At 46.2% G+C, this 16768-nt stretch overlaps 1 protein-coding gene across 12 annotated transcripts in view; it reads right to left on the reverse strand.

The window, feature by feature from the left end:
- Positions 1 to 16768, reverse strand: part of CCAR2 (cell cycle and apoptosis regulator 2) — a 35843-nt gene that overhangs the window by 6231 nt on the left and 12844 nt on the right. For 10 of the 12 annotated variants that reach the window (XR_014542083.1, XR_014542084.1, XR_014542085.1 and 7 more), the window contains 6 exons: positions 15594 to 15707; positions 14493 to 14656; positions 2860 to 3034; positions 2111 to 2368; positions 1089 to 1316; positions 272 to 449 (listed from right to left, as the gene is read on the reverse strand). Coding sequence is in view for 6 of the 12 variants with exons in the window: in XM_083588428.1 (XP_083444554.1) it covers positions 272 to 449; positions 1089 to 1316; positions 2111 to 2368; positions 2860 to 3034; positions 14493 to 14656; positions 15594 to 15707 (1117 nt within the window). In the remaining 6 variants the exon portion in view is untranslated. The remainder of the gene's footprint in view (positions 1 to 271; positions 450 to 1088; positions 1317 to 2110; positions 2369 to 2859; positions 3035 to 14492; positions 14657 to 15593; positions 15708 to 16768) is intronic. The other 2 variants (XM_083588432.1, XM_083588431.1) reach the window with 1 other exon arrangement.

Genomic DNA, 16768 nt, shown 5'->3' on the forward strand with positions numbered 1-16768 from the left:
AAATGAACAACAGACCAGAGAAAGGAACCCAAGGATCCTACTCTTGCCCTACTAGGCATAAGGAAAACCTATGGAAATGCTCCTTTCAACTTGCATCTTCCTTGCAATTAAACACACTGATAGGTGCAGCTGTCTGCAGGCAGCATCATGGCTATCCCAACCTTTACATATGTGTGTACACACACACACACACACACACACTTTTCAATGAGAGCAGCCATTATATCTTAACACTGCACTGTAGGATTTCTGCATTTCCCAGAGTACCTACCAAAATCCTCCTCCTCCTCCTCTCTCAGCAGCAGCAAGTCATCCTCTAGGCTCAGCTCACACAGCTCATCTGTAGAATCCTTCGATTCCACTTTGACATTCCCACTGACCTCCTCCTTGGCTGAACTGGCCCCATCTTGACCTGAAGGCTTCTTCTCGGTATCCCCAGCCTCCTCCTTCTACAGGAATGAAAAACACATAAACAGAACTCTTCCAAATTCTGCAGTTTGTACGAATTATGAAAATTTGAGTACATATACATAATATCTTGTTTCTGCATTATCGGTTTGGCTTTGGCTAGTACTGAGAAGTCCCCAAAAGCAGAAACATAGTTGCTGTCCATGATCACTGCGAATGTAAGTTAGCCACCCATTCTGGCTTCTGAGATGTCAGCAGGCATTGCCCACACACTATCAAGCACAGGCACAACTGCTGGAAATTTGCAGTCCAGTACTCCAATCCTTCCACGGATGCTTCCAAAAGCCACCAGGTGCTCTTAGACCCAGTATGAGGAAGGCGAGACCTGCATCACCTAAGCAACTGAGGCCACTTGGCTATACAGTGGTACCTTGGTTTACAACCATAATCCGTTCCGGAAGTCCAGTTGTAAACCAAACCAGGTTGTAACCCAAGGCGCGCTTTCACCAATGGGGCCTCCAAAAAAATGGGTTGTAATCCAAAAAAAATGGGTTATAATCCAAAAAAGGGACACGCACTTCCGGGTTTGACATGGTTGTAATCCAAAACAGTTGTAATCCAAAGCGGTTGCAAACCAAGGTACCACTGTACTAACGGGCCAGAGAGGCACGTCACCTCACCTGAGCATCCTTCTGGCTATTTTCCAGGGCTTCCTCTGCCCCAATATTCTCCTGAGGCTCTTCTCTCAGCTCATTCTCTCCCTCCTTCTCTGATTCGGCTGCTTTCTCCTGCTCGGGGTTCTTTGCCTCCACTGACTCCTTCTCTGGCAGGGCCAGTAATGCCTTGTAGAGCTTATAACCAAAATCCCGTTGCAGCATCTCCTGGAAGAACTCTGCCACCACTGCCACCTCAGGGGTGGAAAGAGAGAGAGAGAGAAAGAGAAAGCAGTGAGCAAGAAACAAGGAAAGATCTTGATGCCTACATCAGCCACAGAAGTGGGTAGACACTTGCATGCAAGCACAAATCTCAAAGCTGAACATACCAGGTATGAAAAACTTCATAAGGCAATCTTATGCTCGTATAAACTGCAATTCACTCTACGTTAGACCTATCTGCACCAAGCCTCCTTAACATTCTTCTCCCCTCGCTCCAACTGCAAAGGCTCATCCACCACCACCCTCTAGAAATACACCTTCTTAAGGCCGTACTGATCACAACACTGCTGTCTGCGAGGGAAATAGGAAGCTGCTCTTTAGAGTCAGACCTCTGGTCCATCTGCTGCAGTACTGCCTACACTGACTGGCAGTGACTCTTCAGAGAGGACATGGGGGCATTTCTAGTCCTATGTGGAGAGGCCGAGGATTGAAACTGGGACCTTCTGCATGCAAAGCAGATGTTCTACCCTTCTTCTAGCATCCTCTCCTCCCATGCACCCCTTATGCAAGCAGGTGGCTGGAGCAGAGGAAGTAGCAGACATTCATGGTCACACCAGAGCTTCCTCAGTAACTTCTACTAGTTTCCATGAACTTCAAACACCATAAAAGGCTACTGAGCTGATAGGAACATAAGTGTGGTAGCTTGCCTGAGATATGCACCCCAAAAGGCAAATCTCAAATTTCAGCTAGAAAGAGGAGGTGCCAAGAGAAGCCAGAAGAAGAGAGTCTCCCTGTAGAAGCCAGATCCCAAAGAAAATGAAGCCTACCTCAAAGGAGAGCTTCTCCCGCTGCCGCCTGTACTCCAGCAGGGTGCAAAGGGAGATGTTGGTGCAGCTGGGCTGGCCACCCTGCAGTGCCGGCTGCAGGTGAGCAACAATGGTAGGCTCCAGGGGAGGAGTTGGAATCTCTGGCTCAGGTGCTGAGGTCTCAAGAGCTGGCTCAGGGACAGGTTCAGCTGAGTCTACCTCCTGTTCGCTGGACTCCTGCTTGAAGCCTTGTTCAGAGGACTGTACAGTTTCCTCTTCCTGTTTAGGAGCATACTCATTTCAGTAAGCACTGGGCGCAACAACCCCTAACTTGGATGAAGTACATACTCCTGAGCCAAGGCTAATGTCTAGCTTCAATCTGAAGCCAAAGCCAAAGCCTCTTCCCAACTGTGTTCTTAAACTGGTGGCGTGACCCCACAAAGCCTGGGAGACAAGGACTGTCCCATGACTGAAGTCATAGGAACCTAAAAAGCGGTCTTATACCAAGTCAGACCAACAGCCCATTGAATACTGTCTACACAGAAGGGCAGCAACTCCCTAAAATGGGTTTCAGGCAGGCCTCTCATCCAGCCCTACCTGTAGATGCTGGGAATCAAATGGCCCTTCTCCCAAGTGGTATAAAAGTGCCTTAAGTAAATAAATAAAATATAAAAAACCCTCCTTTCAAGCTATCATGCTGTAGGTTAGCAGGTGCCTCTGACTTCTCTCTGCTCTGGTTAACTTTCTGTCCAACACCAACCCATTCTTACCATCTCCACTTTCTCTTCTGATGGTGCAGCAGCTTTTTCTGCTTTCTGCTTGCATGAGGCCTCCCATTCTTCAAGAGATGGCATGCAGCTCCAAATGTCTGGCAAGAAGACCACTGTCCTCTCCTGATGAGATGGGTTTCCCTCACGCAGGTATCTGAACTCTGCAAACCGGAACCTGGTGAGCAGGGATTGGAGAGAGAATTGAGACACAACAGGACACAAAAAGGCCCCTTCTCAGGAGGGCTGTACAGTCCCACCAAGCTCTTCTGCTGCAGCTGGTACGCAGGCTCTTTACAGAATGGTTTCTTTCCTTGGTCACTGAGACCAAGAGCCTTTTAGGTCTGTTCCAAGTCTATGCCTCTCCTGGTAGTCCCAAAAGGAAAGAGCTGGGTGCATCCCAGTTCAGTTACAGGACTCAGGGTGGTTCCTGCTAAACACTCTCCATCCCACCCATGGAGCCAAGGCCAAAGTAAATCAGGATCAGTCTCCTTGAGAGATCACACTAAATTCAAGAAGTAGAGTGCGGATGGCTTGATTGCACCAGCAAATGCAGAAAGTGTGTAGGGATGCAAGACTCCCACAGGAAGTTGCCTCATTCCTAGAGAAGCAGCAAAATACAGAATGATTTCTGAAAAATGCAGAAATGTCACAGCAATGAGCCAGTAAGTACTGTGAGGATTCCTTCCCCAAAGGTCACAAGAGGGGACTCAGACACTGAACTACACACACTAAGCTCTACAAATTAGATAATGAGGATATACTTAAATAACCTGTGTATGTAATGCTATTTGCATTTCTCCCTTTTTGGAAAAAAAGAACCTACAGAATGGATTTGTCAGCCATCAGGATAGAGGAGAAGGAGGAGGAGGAGGAGGAGGAGGAGGAGGAGGAGGAGGAGGAGGAGGAGGAGGAGGAGGAGGAGGAGATGGGACTCCTGGGATATTGACTCATACCAGCCAGCAGCCAGCAATGCAGGGACTTTTTTGCCTGTAGTGTGGAGGAGAGCAGCCTGCAGCTCTCAGCCTTATTTCAGGTGGGGGGAAAGGGAACGGCAGAAAGAGAGGGGAAAGGGGTGCTCCACTCCCTTCCACTCCCAACTACTGATTATCCCCGAAAGAACGAGGTCCACGTCAGAAAAACGGTTCCCCACCCTGGCGGTACTGTGTGGTCGGGCTCATTTGTTCCCATCATCTGACAATACTAAGGAGGTCACACACATTCCTGGACTTCCTTTCCTCAACAGCATCACCAATTCTGTTCTAAAAATACAGATATAGATTCAACATAGTCTCATAAGTGTTCATCTTTTGCTTTGGGGAAATATCTTTCAAAAGCTGATCTCTCCCCACTCCAAGCCCCATTACCACCACCAGTTTTTAAGCTGCACCTTAAAATGATTTTCAGTTCTTTTGAGTCTTCAATATATTCAGGGATCTGAACAATTTGTATCGTAGGCTACTTCACCCATTACACAACAGCAGGCGTGGGTTTGGCACCAAACACACACTCAATTGGCAGATTAACTCAAACCTCTGGAGAGGCCTCTCTCTATGCCAGCACATGTTCTCAGCATTCACACTTTACATGTACATGTATAACATGTTTGGCATTCACCTAAAGAAGAGAATTGTGTGTGCAGCGGCCATTAATCTAGCATACCACCTTCCCAAGTACAGACCAAACCAGCTTTTAAGATCTTCCAAGGAAACCCTGTTGGTTGTCCCTGCTGGGTTTGCTGCTTGGCAACAACATGGAAGTTGGCCTTCTTGGTGGTGGCATCCGCCTTTGGAATTTCCTCCCTCAGGTGGTTGCAGAAACAGAGGCAGTAAACAGCTTTAAATACATATATGCTTACCCAAGGTTCCCTGGACTCTGATTCCTAATGCTTATACTTTTTTTCTCTTTATGCACCACTCAGTTTTATCTATGGTATAAAATTACCTTCTGTTTTAGTTAGCTTTTTAAAAGTTTAAATTTATTGTATTTTTATAAGAATTGATACTGCCCCACCTCTGCACGATACCTTTAAAGCAGTATCATTCCACTTTAAACAGCTGTGGGCTTCCCCCAAAGAATCGGGCGGGGGCATTAAAGTTGTGAGGAGATCCCTATTTCCCTCATAGGAATATATCAATTCCTTATAGCTTTGTGAGCGGAATCGTCTCCTAACAACTTTCAAGCTCCTTAACAAACTGCAGCTCCCACAGCCCTGTGGGAGAAGCCACAGGTGTTTAAAACGGAATGATACTGCCTTAAATGTATAGTGAACAGACCTCTATGTTGCAATATAGACAAGCTGAACAAAATAACACAACACGATGGCCAATAACAATGGCACTAAACACTATAGACTAATACAAATGATCAGAAATTGCAACCAAAGTCTCTAAATCTTCTTCACCGGTTGCGGTGGAATAATTCAAAAGTTCGATATATACATAATCTGTCACCAAATATCGCCGGAACAGAGTTTCCAGATAACCAATCTGTTTCGTTCAATGCTTCATCAGCCAATCTTGATCAATTCTTCATCACCCAGACTTGTAAGAATTAATATGAGAAGGATACAGTTCAATTTCTTAACAAGATGTAAGTAAATATAAATGCTGTAGGAAATATGCTCTGGATCAGTGCCGATATGATACGGTAGTCACTGATGCTGGTAACAAATTGTAAAGAACATAATATAGTTAGCCACAAGTGAAACTAATATACTGTAAGGAAAATTAAAGACACAGCACAACATTAACAGCAAGAATGCCTGACTTAAGTAGATAAATAGGTACTGCTGCGGCGGGAAGGCACTAAACACCACATGAAAACAGTACCCCATCCAGTCAGTGGATCATAATGCAATTAAATAAAACAATGAAAATCTAACTAGCATATTTCCTACAGCATTTATATTTACTTATATCTTGTTAAGAAACTGAACTGCATCCTTCTCATATTAATTCTTACAAGTCTGGGTGATGAAGAATTGAACAAAACAGATTGGTTATCCGGAAACTCTTTTCCGGTGATATTTGGTGACAGATTATGTATAGATCAAATTTTTGAATTATTCCACCGTGACCGGTGAAGAAGATTTCGAGACTTTAGTTGCAATTTCTGATCATTTGTATTAGTCTATAAAGAGTGTTTAGTGTCATTGCTATTGGCCATCGTGTTGTGTTATTTTGTTCAGCTTAAATGTATAGTGCACAGGTGGGGCCATTGGTTTACCTTTATAATCCTTTCCCCCGTAAGTCAGTTAAGTGATTTCTTTGTCTACTGTGGTATATACATTTTATGAATAAATAAGCTAGTGAGACAGCCAAACGCTACTGGAGAAGATCTACTTTCCATCCAAGTTGGCAACAGTTGCCCAATGAATACTGGCCCAGGACGGATTCCTTCCACAAAATCCAGTGATCAGCCAAGCTCTGTTGCTGCTCTTGGCCTATAATGGTTCCAGAATCCAGAACTTGAGTGTCATTCATTCTGCTAGCCTTGCTCACTGCAGTTGCCCCTGCCATTAGACTTCACTCCAGAAACATTTGACTTTGTTCAGCACTAGAGAACAGAAGAAGAGGGTCTCTGAGGAACGAGTACTCCAAACGAAGACTGAATTCAACAGGTGGCAAAGCTTTAAAGGCCCAGAAGCTCCCATCTTCCTGCATCTGTTACTTCCCAAACAAGTCACATGTGCAGTCAGGTTTAAGCAAAATAAGATCTGTTGCCATGGTTACCCAGTGCAAGGAATCTATATATAGCCATGCTGCTACTAACCAAACCAATGTATTCCAAGTTCCGGCTTCTCCCCTCCGTGTCGATCGGCTGGAGGTCTGATCTTATGAAGTATTCACTGACTCCAAGGAGCTCATGTGCAAAAGCATCTGCTGGACTTTCAGGGAACCAGTGGCACACAGTTCTCAGTTAGGATGGCAGCACAAATGGGCTTTCCCTAGAAGTAGCTCCCCAAGCCCCAAGAACTGAGCAAAAGCCCTTGAGCCTGGGCAATGAGACCCGCATCCACCCATGTTTTCTGCAACTCCACCTATTCTGTGTATTGATGCTTCCCACCCACAAAGAAGGCCCCCTGCCCAGTGATGGCTCAAAAGGAGGCTGCCTTTGCTTCACTGCTACAGGTGAGAGGAAGGGGACCCGGAAGGTAAAGAGAGGAGAGGATGCTCTCAGCTCACAAAGGGCAGAAACAACTTCATCATTAACTACAGAACTCTCCTCAGGTCTTTGATTCATGGGGTTATTTAAAGTACACACTAGCTCTTATCAATTTTTTTTTTAAAAGAAGCAGACTTGGAAAATGTGGTCACAATCCCAGACATTCCCATGCCAGACATGGGGAACCTCTGCCAGGCTATGGACCAGAATTAGGCCTGGCAGTTTCTAGACTGGCCCTTGAAGCAATTTTCTCCAAACCACAACCACCTGCCCCACAGGCAGGTAAAGACATGGCTGCAAAGGAGCAATGAGGAACTTAAAGCGTGCTGCTGATGGTTTCTTGAAAAGCGGGAGTTACTGACAAGCCCTTTTGAAATTGTCTATCTGCAGGCTTGGTTTGAATTCAAACCACACCTGTAGGCATTTATCTTCTGAAGAAGCAACAGGTTTGTGGGACTGCAAAGGGAAAATGTTAAGTTTACAAATGGAAAAAACAGCACTAAGCTGCTGGTTGCTGCTGGCAAAGAGTTCCTTTGCATTTGGCCCTGAGGACAGGCTCTAGCCTCTGGCCAAAAAGGATTCCCAACCCCTGCCATAGCCATTTCAGTTCTGCCAAAAAAGAAATTAGTGCTGTAGGCATTTCTGAAAAATAGCCCTCTTACGTTGCAGCAATAAATTTCCAGAATAAAATCAACGTAATTTTGCATAGCACATGCATAAAGCTGAGACTCAACAAAACCGATTTGCTTGCTTTATCTCATTAAAAAGGCAGCCACCTAGTGGTCAAGCTAGCCAAGCAATAATGACATGCTGCTGTGCTTCTGAATGATAAAATGAGAAACGGAACGAATCCTGTAGAATCTGAAAAATGAACAGATTTGTGTTGTATCAATATTCATGGACTAAAAGTACTCCTCACCAGATGCATTATTAGGCTTCTAGTCCAGGAAAGCTGATGCCACAGTTAAATCAGCCTCAAAGGTGCCACATAATCATTTTTTAAAATTTGTTCTAAAAGACTAATATGACTAGTGGGCTTTTGTATTGCTTGGCAGTATGAACAGAAGCTTTACCCTCCACCCCACCAATCTGGTCTCCCATCACAGGAGAAGCAATGGTGGCAGATGGTAAGCAAAAAGGGCCCTGGGCCCCGGGGACGACAATCCTGTGCTCTGGCACATGTTCCTTTGTTGCTGCCCGCCATAATCTGCTCAATACTTCTTCTGATCGCAGAGTCTTCTGTAGTCCCTCAGCATGAAGCTGCATGCGCAGGCCGTCTGCTCCAAATCACAGATAAGTCCCTTTCTAACAATGACTTGTAGTTTCACTTTTTTTTCATTCTAGGCATTTATACCCAGCCTGTATTCATATGGTGCCCCAGGCAGCTTATGTAAAACCCTAAAAATATCAACATAAATAATGAACAATAAAAAATGAAAGTCGCAAGCCATAAAACCAACACAGCAGCAACATTTAAAAGGGGAAAAGAGGGACTTCCGGTCAGCGCCAGCAACTGTAATGGCGGATTTCCTCCGATCTCTGGAGGAAATCTGCTTCGTGGAGCCAGGGTTCTGTTGAGAGAGTCAGAACTTACAGGGTTAAGAAGTTCTGAGTGACGCTTCACATTCCGAGAGGTGTGTTTAGAACACGGAAGTGGGAGTGGTCTGTATCTCTGAGAGAGAGAAAGACACACACTGTGTGCGTGTTTTGCTCTGTGGAGAGCAGCAGCAAGATGTGCGCTCTGTCGCCGGGAAAATTTATAGCTGTTGTGTTTGCTAAGGAATAAAGACCTTTAAAGATAAGGAGACTGCTGCGTTTCAGCCTGAGTTATTACCACACGACAGAACGTTCCTGCTTCTGCTTCTGCTGTGTTTACTCTGCTGGAGTCAAAGGTCTTAGGGAAAGGTCAGAGCCGCGCAGAGAAGTGTGCCGGACCCCCGGACGCCATCGAAGCAACAGGTTATGGGTGATCAGCAATAAAGATAAGAAACGTTCGTGCGTGTGAGAGACTGCAGCCAGAGGCCAGCCGATGAGACGCTGGGAAAGGTGACTGCAGGCAAAGAGGCTGAGGAGCAGCCAAAGGCCAGCTAAGGAGTAGCTGGAGCCAGCCGGGAGGAGCTGGGATCTGCCGGACCGGGAGGTGCTACTGTATCGTAAGTAGGCCGGGCCCCGGGGCAAGATGGCAGAGAGCCATGAATCGCGTGCAGTCCCTTTTGAAGAGGCAGACGGGAAGGAGCCCTGGGTAGAGTGGCAGGCACTGAAGAAAGTGGGAGCCACACCAGAGGGGGCTAGACGCCAGCCTGAGGGAAGCCCAGAGGGGGCCAAGTGCTGCACAGACGCTGCAGAAGCTGGGGAACGCCCAGAGATTCCAGGAGGGGCTGTGGGACGCCCTGGAAGCCCAAAGTGGGCTAGAGCCGTGTCAGGAAGCTGCTGCAATGCTTTGACACGCCAACGTGACAGGCAGCCGTGTGCTGGAAAGCTGCTGAAAGCTGGGAAGAGGAAAGCAGTGGCAAGCTGTTCCTCTGGAGGCTGTGCACCTAAGTTTGGGGGTGCAGGCCAGAAAGGCCAGTCCAAGGGTCTTGAGAGTGCCAAGGCTGTTTGGCAGGAGCTGGAGAAGGTTTGCAGAGAAACCACAGAGCTGGAAGCCAAAAGCCACGTCCCCAAGCCTCAAAGAGAAGCCTCTAGTAGTGCTGCTGGCAAGAGTGGGGGGGCACTGACGTCCAAAGGCAAGTTTGAAAAGTTTTCCATTCGTTGCTGTTTTGTTTGCGGTTCTCCGGAGCACCTGCGCAGAAGCTGTCCACAGCGAGACAAAGGGCAGGAAAGTCTCAAGGACATTTCCCATGGGAACCAGCCCGGGAGAAGAGGCCAGCGTGGAAAGTCCCAGGGTCGGCCGGAAGGGGAAGGAAACGCTTATCAGCTGTCTGCGTCTATGGCAGTATTGGACAACAACAACACCTGCAGCGAAAGCTCCAAGGTCGGGGGCAGCAGGAAGTCAGTTGCTAAGGCAACAAAGAAGGACAACTCCGGAGGGGGGAGAGTCCTACGTTGGGTTGTTGACTCGGCTGCGAATGCCCATCTGGTAACAGCGCCACCTGATGGACAAATGTGGAACTGCAAGGCTGTTTCAACTGAGAAAACAGTTAAATTTGCTACAGGTTCACAGGGACATGTGACTCATGTTGCTAACATGTTTGTCTCTTTCTTGCAGGATGAACTGAAGGTCTATGTTCTCCCTGAGATAAAACACTGCCTGTTATCTGTACCTTGTCTTTTACAGGAAGGATATTCAGTGAGTTTTGAGAACAATGCCTGTACCAAAGTGGTTGCAGGAAGAGGGTGGTCCAAGGTACCAGGAAATGATCTTCTGTGGGTATGAACCCGCGACCAAGGGGTGGAGATTTGCATACCCAGAAGGTGATCAGACCAAGCTTCTGGTCAGCAAGCATGCTGAGTTCAAAGAGCAGCAGGGAAATAGTTCAAGGCGCAAAGTCAGCCATGACACTGTCTCAGATTGTCTGTCTGAATCCGAATCTGAGCAGGAGGGAGAGCCAGATAATGGTGATCTGGTCGATGATCAGGATCAGGACCAGGGAGAGGCGTCTCCACAGGTTGTGAAAGGAGTGTCCAAGAGTGAGCCCTCATCTCCTCTAAGAGTGATGGAGAAAGCTCACAGACAGGTCAAGTCAGAGGGGGAGTCTGATGAAGAAGACGCTCTTGCTGGCCCCAGTGGGTCAGGAGAAGAACCCCAGTTTGTGCCCAGGCGGTCTTCACGGGCAACAAAGGGAATCCCACCTGAGAGGTTTCAAGTCACAAATGCGTGGGTTGGTCTCGCACAGTGCGAACCTGAGATTTGTGAGGAGACTCAGCAGGCAGGTGGGAAGGTGCGGGACACACAGAGGTCTGTAAAGGTGTGCTCACAAGTCCTCTCAGAATGTGATGCGAGAGGGGGTGTTGAGAGAGTCAGAACTTACAGGGTTAAGAAGTTCTGAGTGACGCTTCACATTCCGAGAGGTGTGTTTAGAACACGGAAGTAGGAGTGGTCTGTATCTCTGAGAGAGAGAAAGACACACACTGTGTGCGTGTTTTGCTCTGTGGAGAGCAGCAGCAAGATGTGCGCTCTGTCGCCGGGAAAATTTATAGCTGTTGTGTTTGCTAAGGAATAAAGACCTTTAAAGATAAGGAGACTGCTGCGTTTCAGCCTGAGTTATTACCACACGACAGAACGTTCCTGCTTCTGCTTCTGCTGTGTTTACTCTGCTGGAGTCAAAGGTCTTAGGGAAAGGTCAGAGCCGCGCAGAGAAGTGTGCCGGACCCCCGGACGCCATCGAAGCAACAGGTTCTACCGCTACGGCGAAGCGGGGACCCGAAAAAAATCACAGGCGGGGAAGCCTGTGAACTGAAGGCTCGGCGGGCTCCATTTGCGTCCCCCCCCCCGCTGCAAAGGAGCCTTTTTAAAGGCTCCGGAACATACCGGGGGTGAGCGGCGCGGAGCTGAGAGCTGTCTACCCATCTCCGCGAAGCGAAGCCGCATGCCATGGTTGGAGAGCGCTGACTTCTTTCTTTGAAATTTGGACTAAAAGTAACAACCCGTGAGTATTACGGAAATTGGATATTAAAAATCCCCTTTTTTGATTCGGCACGAGCGGGGAAAGCGCAAAGAGGAAGTCCGTCTCCCCCTCTTGTAAACATTTTAAAGCAAGGACTAGATAACTAAGGTTGAAAAGAACATCTTCTTCGTGAGAAGTCAAAAGTAACTAATTTCACGTTTTGGCAGTATAAGTGAATATGCTGGAGGATAAGAGTTAATTCTGAAAGTGGATTGTTACCCCTCCCCCAGGACCCGGGAGCAATCCGCGAGGGAGCCTGTTGGAGAGATTTAAAAGACTTTGACAGCTGTCAAACTAGCTGTCAAAGCTGAGAGGGGAAAAAAAGAGAGAGAACTTTGTTTCTATTGCCTCGGCTGGTCATATTTGTTACATTTAGGTAACAAATTGTTGAAAATCAAGGAAAATAAAGGACTTTTGGATTTACAACTGGAAGGAACACTAAGTAACCAGTACTCCCCTAGAGGGGGCTCTGGGACATTACAGAATGGCTGTAAGTGGAAAAATACAGACGGCACTTGAGAAAATCTTTCGTAGCCTGGGAAAACTTCAAGAACAAAGCACTGTTTTGGCTAGAAATGTTACAATATTGAATGAAAAAGCAAACAAACCTGCGGAAATTGGAAGGGACTTGACTCAAGTCTCTGTACCAGAACAAAAAGACTGTGCCCTTGAACTAAAAACTCATGCAGCTGAACAAGAAAAGGAATTTGAGAAATTTGAAGAAGCTACACATGACAATTCAGAGGGAAAGGAAGGAGGAGCTATAATGCAGCAGAGGATTAAAGAAAGAAGCAAAAAACAAGATTTGGATTACAATTATAAATATGGAGACCTGGCAGGCCAAAGGCCTGTAAAGATGGATTTAAAGGAAAAGACAAATCTGAACAAAGTGGAAGCAGGAGTTTCTGGAACATTTGGACTTAAAAGAAGTAAAAAACAAGATTTGGATCACAATTTTAAATATGGAGGCCTGGCAGGAAGAAGTATGGACCTTATGGGGACAGAGCTTCTCCGAGATTTGGCGTTTAACATAAAGGACTATCAAAAAAACCGGCAGAGAGGAAAGGAGAGAGACTTAAGTGCCTCGGATGTGAGATCACCAGGCTGATACCAGATGGATTGATGGACACTGGTTGGAGATTGAAACCGGGAAAAGCGGGGAGTGGGGTTTTGGGTATCCAAAGGCGGTACAAATATATTCTTTTTTTTTCTTTTTTGTAAATAATTTGTTTTGTTATTCTAGAAAAAATGGGGAAATCGTGAAATGGAATTGGGGTTGACTTTAGAAAAAGGTATTAAGAATAAGATTTGATATATCAAGATTGAGATTTATGTTAAAATTGGTTAAACAAAAAGGATTTAAATATAATAAGGTAAAATTTGGGGATAGGAACTTGTTGAATTAAAAAATTGAATTGGAATACAAGAAGGGGAGATGTGGGGAAGTCAAGGAAAAATGTTATTGAAAGGTATATGTTTGTTTTTGGTTTTTTTCTTTTTGTGTGTGTGTGTGTTTTGTTTTCCTTTAAATTTTTTGAAAATTTCAATAAATATTTTATAAAAAAAAAACATTTAAAAGGGGAAAAGAAAAACAGAGATGAAAAGCTTGGAAACATAAAAAGGGGCTTGCATGGTGCCAAACAGACAGAAGAAGAGGCACTGGGGATATTCCCTGGAAAGGGGTTTCCACCGCTGGGGAACACAACCAAGAAGGAACTTCTTCCAGTCTCCACCCACCTCACTTCTGAAGGCAGGGGGGACACCCAGAAAGTTTTATTTTATAATGTGTTTTATTTTTGGCCCCATTTCGACTATAGGATATAGTATGCCAACAGCAAAAGAGGCATTTACTCTGCCTAAATGGGAAAGGGCCATAGCTCAGGGGAAGAACCCATGCTTTGCATGCAGAAAGTCTCAGGTTCAGTCTCGGGCATCTGCAGGTGGGCTGGAGGAAGGCTCCCTGCCTGAAACCCTGGAGCCACGGCCAGTCAGCGTGGACACTCCTGAGCCAGATGGACCAATGGACTGACTCAGTATAAGGCAGCTGGATATGTTCCTACGACTATTAAAATCTACCTGGCAATTCAAAGATATGGTTACCAAGTACACCCCCCTTAACTCAATCAAACTGATCAGATCTACAGTGATACCTCAGGTTGCAGACGCTTCAGGTTACAGACTCCGCTAACCCAGAAATAGTACCTCGGGTAAAGAACTTTGCTTCAGGATGAGAACAGAAATCGGCACGGCGGCAGCGGGAGGCCCCATTGCTAAAGTGGTACCTCAGGTTAAGAACAGTTTCAGGTTAAAAACGGACTTCCAGAATGAATTAAGTTCTTAACCTGAGGTACCACTGTAATGATCATTCACCTGGGATCCCAGGTAAGAAGATTCTATTGATTTCACATTATCAGTTTTGATGTAAACTTCCTTGAACATATCATGTGGAAAGGCAATATATAAATAAATAGGGGCTGGCTGATAGTTTGCATGAATCTCTCTCCAAACCAGGGTGGCGAAACCTCAGGCCCGGCTCAGGGGCTGGATGTGGCTCTCAGGCCTCTCCCTGGGTGACTCCCCTTAGCAGCCCTGCTCCCCGCCCTTGAGTGCTTTGGTCTGGCTAGAATTTGCCCCTGAACTGTGATAACACCTCTCATTTCCTTGGATTGGGAGGTACATGTGCACTTTTGCAGAAAGGGAAGACGATGGGTAGGATATAAATAAAGCCATTGCCCCACCCACCACTGGCACGCAGCCCCCGAAAAGTTGCCCACAAGGGAATGCAACCCCTGGGCTGAAATGTTCCCCACCCCAGCTCTAAACAGACCCATAGTCTCCAGTCCCAACACCACTCAGACTCACCACTTAGTGCAAGCACTCAAGTCCAAACCAATCTGCGCTTTGGTGCAACGAATGGCTGTGTGAATCAGAGCCATAGGGTTTGCAGCTGGGTCAGGACCGTCCAGAGATGGGGACCACTCCCCTCCAATCAGCACTGCTTCGTCTGCTTTCTTTCCCAGCAAGAACTAAGGAAAGAGAGACTGTAAGGAGACATACTACCCAGATCTTGGAGGGTGACTGAGCTCAAGGGAGATGCCTTGATTACCCCCAACTCCTGCTACCCCAGCCCCCAAGCACACCTGACTAATCAGCATGGCTCCTTACCCACTGAAAACTGGAAGAGACCAAAAGGCATCAAGTCTAACCTAATGCTTCATGGCTAGAATAGCCTCTTACAGACCACAACCTGTCCAATCCAAAATGCAGGGAACCACAAGCAGGGCAGAGAACATGTTACTGTCAGCATCAGCCTCCCAGCTATAGAAAGGGAACCTCATCTAGGTTGAGTGCGGGGAATGGGGCAAGGGATCTAAGGCACTTTGTACATCATCCAGCTAGAAGACCTTAAGGAAGCCCAACTGTACCTGCTCCTAGAGAAGGCAGCCAACATCCCACAGTAGTTTGTAGGTGGGGGTAAGCTTGCTGTTGACCCCAAATGTATGCTCTCAAAAGCAATACCTACATCATCTAAAATCTTTGTCTCTAGATATGGTATTCCCTGTACCACAGAGGAAAAGGTGGGAATAAAAGCCCTTTCACAGAAGAAAGTCGTTCCAGATCTCAATGGAACAGAAGTTCACTCCCACATAGGAAAAGAAATCGCAATATTCTGCCCATAAATTTGTAATCTATTCAAATTTATTGTTTTAAACCATAGGTCAGGGCACTAGAGAATATATTCATCGATGTATTTTCCCTGAATCACTCTTCTGTCTCCCACCTGACCCTGCTTCTCAAATTTTGCCCCTGTATAGTTCTAACGCCACCTTATTTTCTTATCTTTTTCATGGATATTCTTCCCAGTTATCTGAGTAGCTTCACCCTCCCTAGTTCTTGCACAAGGTTAAGAGTAAAGTCTGGCATCCCTCTAGGCCGCCCTCTCTTGAACCAGAAGATTCTCACCTTAATTTGCTTAGTTGGGTGCTCAGGACTCTCCCTCTGGTCACTGGGATCTTCAATATATAGCAAACAATTGCGGTAAAATTCTTCAATGCCCGGAGAAGAAAGCAGCAAAACCTACATTGGGGAGGGACCAATATCTTAGCAGAAAGGAAGAAGCATTTCATGTAGAAAGCTGAAGGTTCAATCCCTGGTATCTCAAAAAGGGAAATACCTCTGTCCAGGGTTCTAGACAGCTACCATCACATCAGAGTGGCTCTCTGGAGAGGATGGTCTGACTTGGTATAATACAGCTTCATAGGTACTAGAGTGACCTCTCCTCACTCCCACCCCCTATTGCAGACAGGCTATTGCATGGTTGATCCTGAAAAGGGGTTAGCAAAATGTTATGCAACGGGTAAACTGTTCTTACATATTTTTATAGTTTTTAATTCATTGATACTGTTTTTAACTGCTGCTGCCTTGTATTTTTTTATGACCTTTTTAATAAAAAAAAAAACTGTAAGCCACGTCGAACATTTTAATGGAAAAACTGGATATAAATTCCTTAGATATATAAAACACCGAGAAGGGCCCAGATCTTTCTCCAAATCCGACAATGCCACAGAGCCGTAAGCAGAATATGAAGAAGAGGCTACTAGCTAAAGGGAAGGTGAAGGAAGTGGCACCAAAGCTTATGGTTTCCATATGTCTGTTATCTTCAACAAACATACGTAGGCAGAATTTGATGTACAACAAAGAAGTCATCGTCTTTACCACCTCTCTCATTTTTCTTCTTTAAAACACCAAGAGAGAGGTGCATATGCAAGTTCTGTTAGTTGAATGTGAATGTGAATGCCAAGCAGTTCCCAGTACAGTCATACCTCGGGTTACAGGCACTTCAGGTTGTGCGTTTTCGGGTTGCGCACCACGCCGAACCCGGAAGTACCAGAACGGGTTACTTCCCAGTTTCGGCACTCGCACATGTGCAGAAGCACCAAATCGCGACCTGCACGTGTGCAGACGCGGCGCTGCAGGTTGCAAACACTTTGGGTTGCAAACGTGCCTCCCGCACAGATCACGTTCGCAACCTGAGCATCCACTGTATTCCCTTTACGTTGGGCACCAGCCATGTATGGGCAAAAAGAATCAGTTAATCCCAGGACACCTAGTCAGCCTCAGCTGAATCTGTACTGTAC

Source organism: Podarcis filfolensis, assembly GCF_964270895.1.
Source record: "Podarcis filfolensis genome assembly, chromosome: 15".
In the NCBI taxonomy this organism is placed as follows: Eukaryota; Metazoa; Chordata; class Lepidosauria; order Squamata; family Lacertidae; genus Podarcis; species Podarcis filfolensis.